The following is a 1,609-nucleotide window of genomic DNA, read 5'->3' as shown; positions in this document are numbered from 1 at the left end:
CCTCTTCTTGTCTTCTCCGAAGGGCCGATTCTTCCCTGGCGAACGACGCACGATCTTCTTTTCTGGTAGAAGATACTAAGGTGTTCGCCGGTCTTGGCCTGGTGAGATTGGGGGGGGGCGCAAAAGTGCCAGTCGTCTGATATCGACGGGCACTCGAGAGGCGAGAGGCAGCGAGACTGACCGCTCCACACGTACGGGGAGGAGGTCGCTTGCTACCTGTTATCCTCTGAGCTGCGCTGCTCAGTATCGCCATGGTTGAAGTATGTAAATCAAATATAGAATAGCTGCAATTTCATATCAAGATTGAATAATAGGGCCTCTCACGTGCGGAAACGTAAAAGAAAAAGAACTTATGAGAAGATATTGTCCGTCAAGCTATTAAGCGATCCCCGGGCTCTAACTCATCAGGTCACCCGTACACGTTAGGTTGGACTCATGATGTCTCTGCACGTCACTCTGCTGATAACCCTGACGGACTCTCAATCAGAAGACGCCGTACAGTGACTAGCTGCACGATATTAGTAAGCGAGCGGGACTTCCCGAAGAAGCGGTTCCGGGCTGCAGCAAGAAAGTCAGCCACGCAGGCAACTTGTGGCTGCTAACGAGCATCCTGGCGCTTGAACAGGACGGAGAATCCCCCTGTCAACCAAGAAGACGGCATCGCCGCTTCCCTCTACGTCTTAGTGTGCGGTAGCGCGAGATTTAGCTGATTGAAACAATAGAATCCTCTGTAGGGTGTATCATACCCCTGTCTTTCGAGGGTGTCCCGGCTTCTGCTTTAGAACGTCGCTCCGGTCACTTCGACGGACGACTCTCAGCACCTATTGGTAAAGAATGCCATTCTAGGCTCTAATGGTGGTTATCTTCCAGAACAAGACACTAGAATGGTCATGAGTCCCTCCCAACAGTCGAGCTAGCACTAGGTGTCCAGACTCCTCCAAGAAGAAGCGATCCACTTATCCCGCTCCATACGCGGCCCAGAAGAAGCTCATAAAGAACCTTGTCTCCAGTAATATTATCCATTGTAAAGTAGTACGTTTACGGAGAATAATGACAGAACTGAACTACGGCTGCATGCAGTCGACTCGCCGCGAGGCTCAATTCCGAAACTCAAAGGTTCGCATGCCCTGTAAGGCAAAACTCTACTCAGCTCCGAGATCTCTGAATGAAATGCCTTCTTCTGTGCCATGTATTTATATCCTTTTCAATTAGTTAGTTTTCAAATGCTTTCTTTGCCACTGGGAATTACCTTAAGTCTTCCTTTCTTCTCTTCTAGCCTCATCCCTCCCCTTGTTTCACTCCGAAAGTGAAGAGAAGTCCATAGATGTCTTTAGACCTTCATTAGCTCTACCTGGTGAAAACCGGTCTCTGTAAGGACAAGTCCATACGCACGCCTCAGCATCAGTTCACATAGGAGCTAGACAGATTTTCTTTTCTGTCTACTAAAAAGAAGTTCTCTTTCGTCTATTCATAACAGTCGTCTTGCGTTCCTCTGTCGTCTTGAGTTTGTTTCCGGACTTGTATGGGTACAAAACAGACAGGTCAAAGAAAAAGAAACAAGACTTTATTCATTGTCTTTCTTGTCACACGTCACTCTTCTTCTCCTTAT

At 48.0% G+C, this 1,609-nt stretch overlaps 2 protein-coding genes across 2 annotated transcripts in view; one reads left to right on the top strand and one right to left on the bottom strand.

Moving 5' to 3' along the window:
• CSUI_006094 (uncharacterized protein) overlaps positions 1 to 253 on the bottom strand; it is a gene marked incomplete at both ends in the record, with an annotated part of 1,329 nt that extends 1,076 nt beyond the window's left edge. The window contains one exon of the mRNA XM_068066259.1: positions 1 to 253. This exon is cut by the window's left edge and continues 739 nt beyond it. Coding sequence (XP_067921764.1) covers positions 1 to 253 — 253 coding nt within the window.
• Positions 254 to 1,211: 958 nt separating this feature from the next.
• CSUI_006093 (uncharacterized protein) lies at positions 1,212 to 1,602 on the top strand (the record flags this gene model as incomplete). Its single annotated transcript, XM_068066258.1, has 1 exon — positions 1,212 to 1,602. A coding segment is annotated over one exon (99 nt), but the record flags the coding sequence as incomplete, so codon positions are not given.
• Positions 1,603 to 1,609: the final 7 nt, after the last annotated feature.

This window comes from Cystoisospora suis (genome assembly GCF_002600585.1).
Source record: "Cystoisospora suis strain Wien I chromosome Unknown contig_3038, whole genome shotgun sequence".
Lineage (NCBI taxonomy): Eukaryota > Apicomplexa > Conoidasida > Eucoccidiorida > Sarcocystidae > Cystoisospora > Cystoisospora suis.
This window is presented reverse-complemented; position numbering and strand designations above follow the sequence as displayed.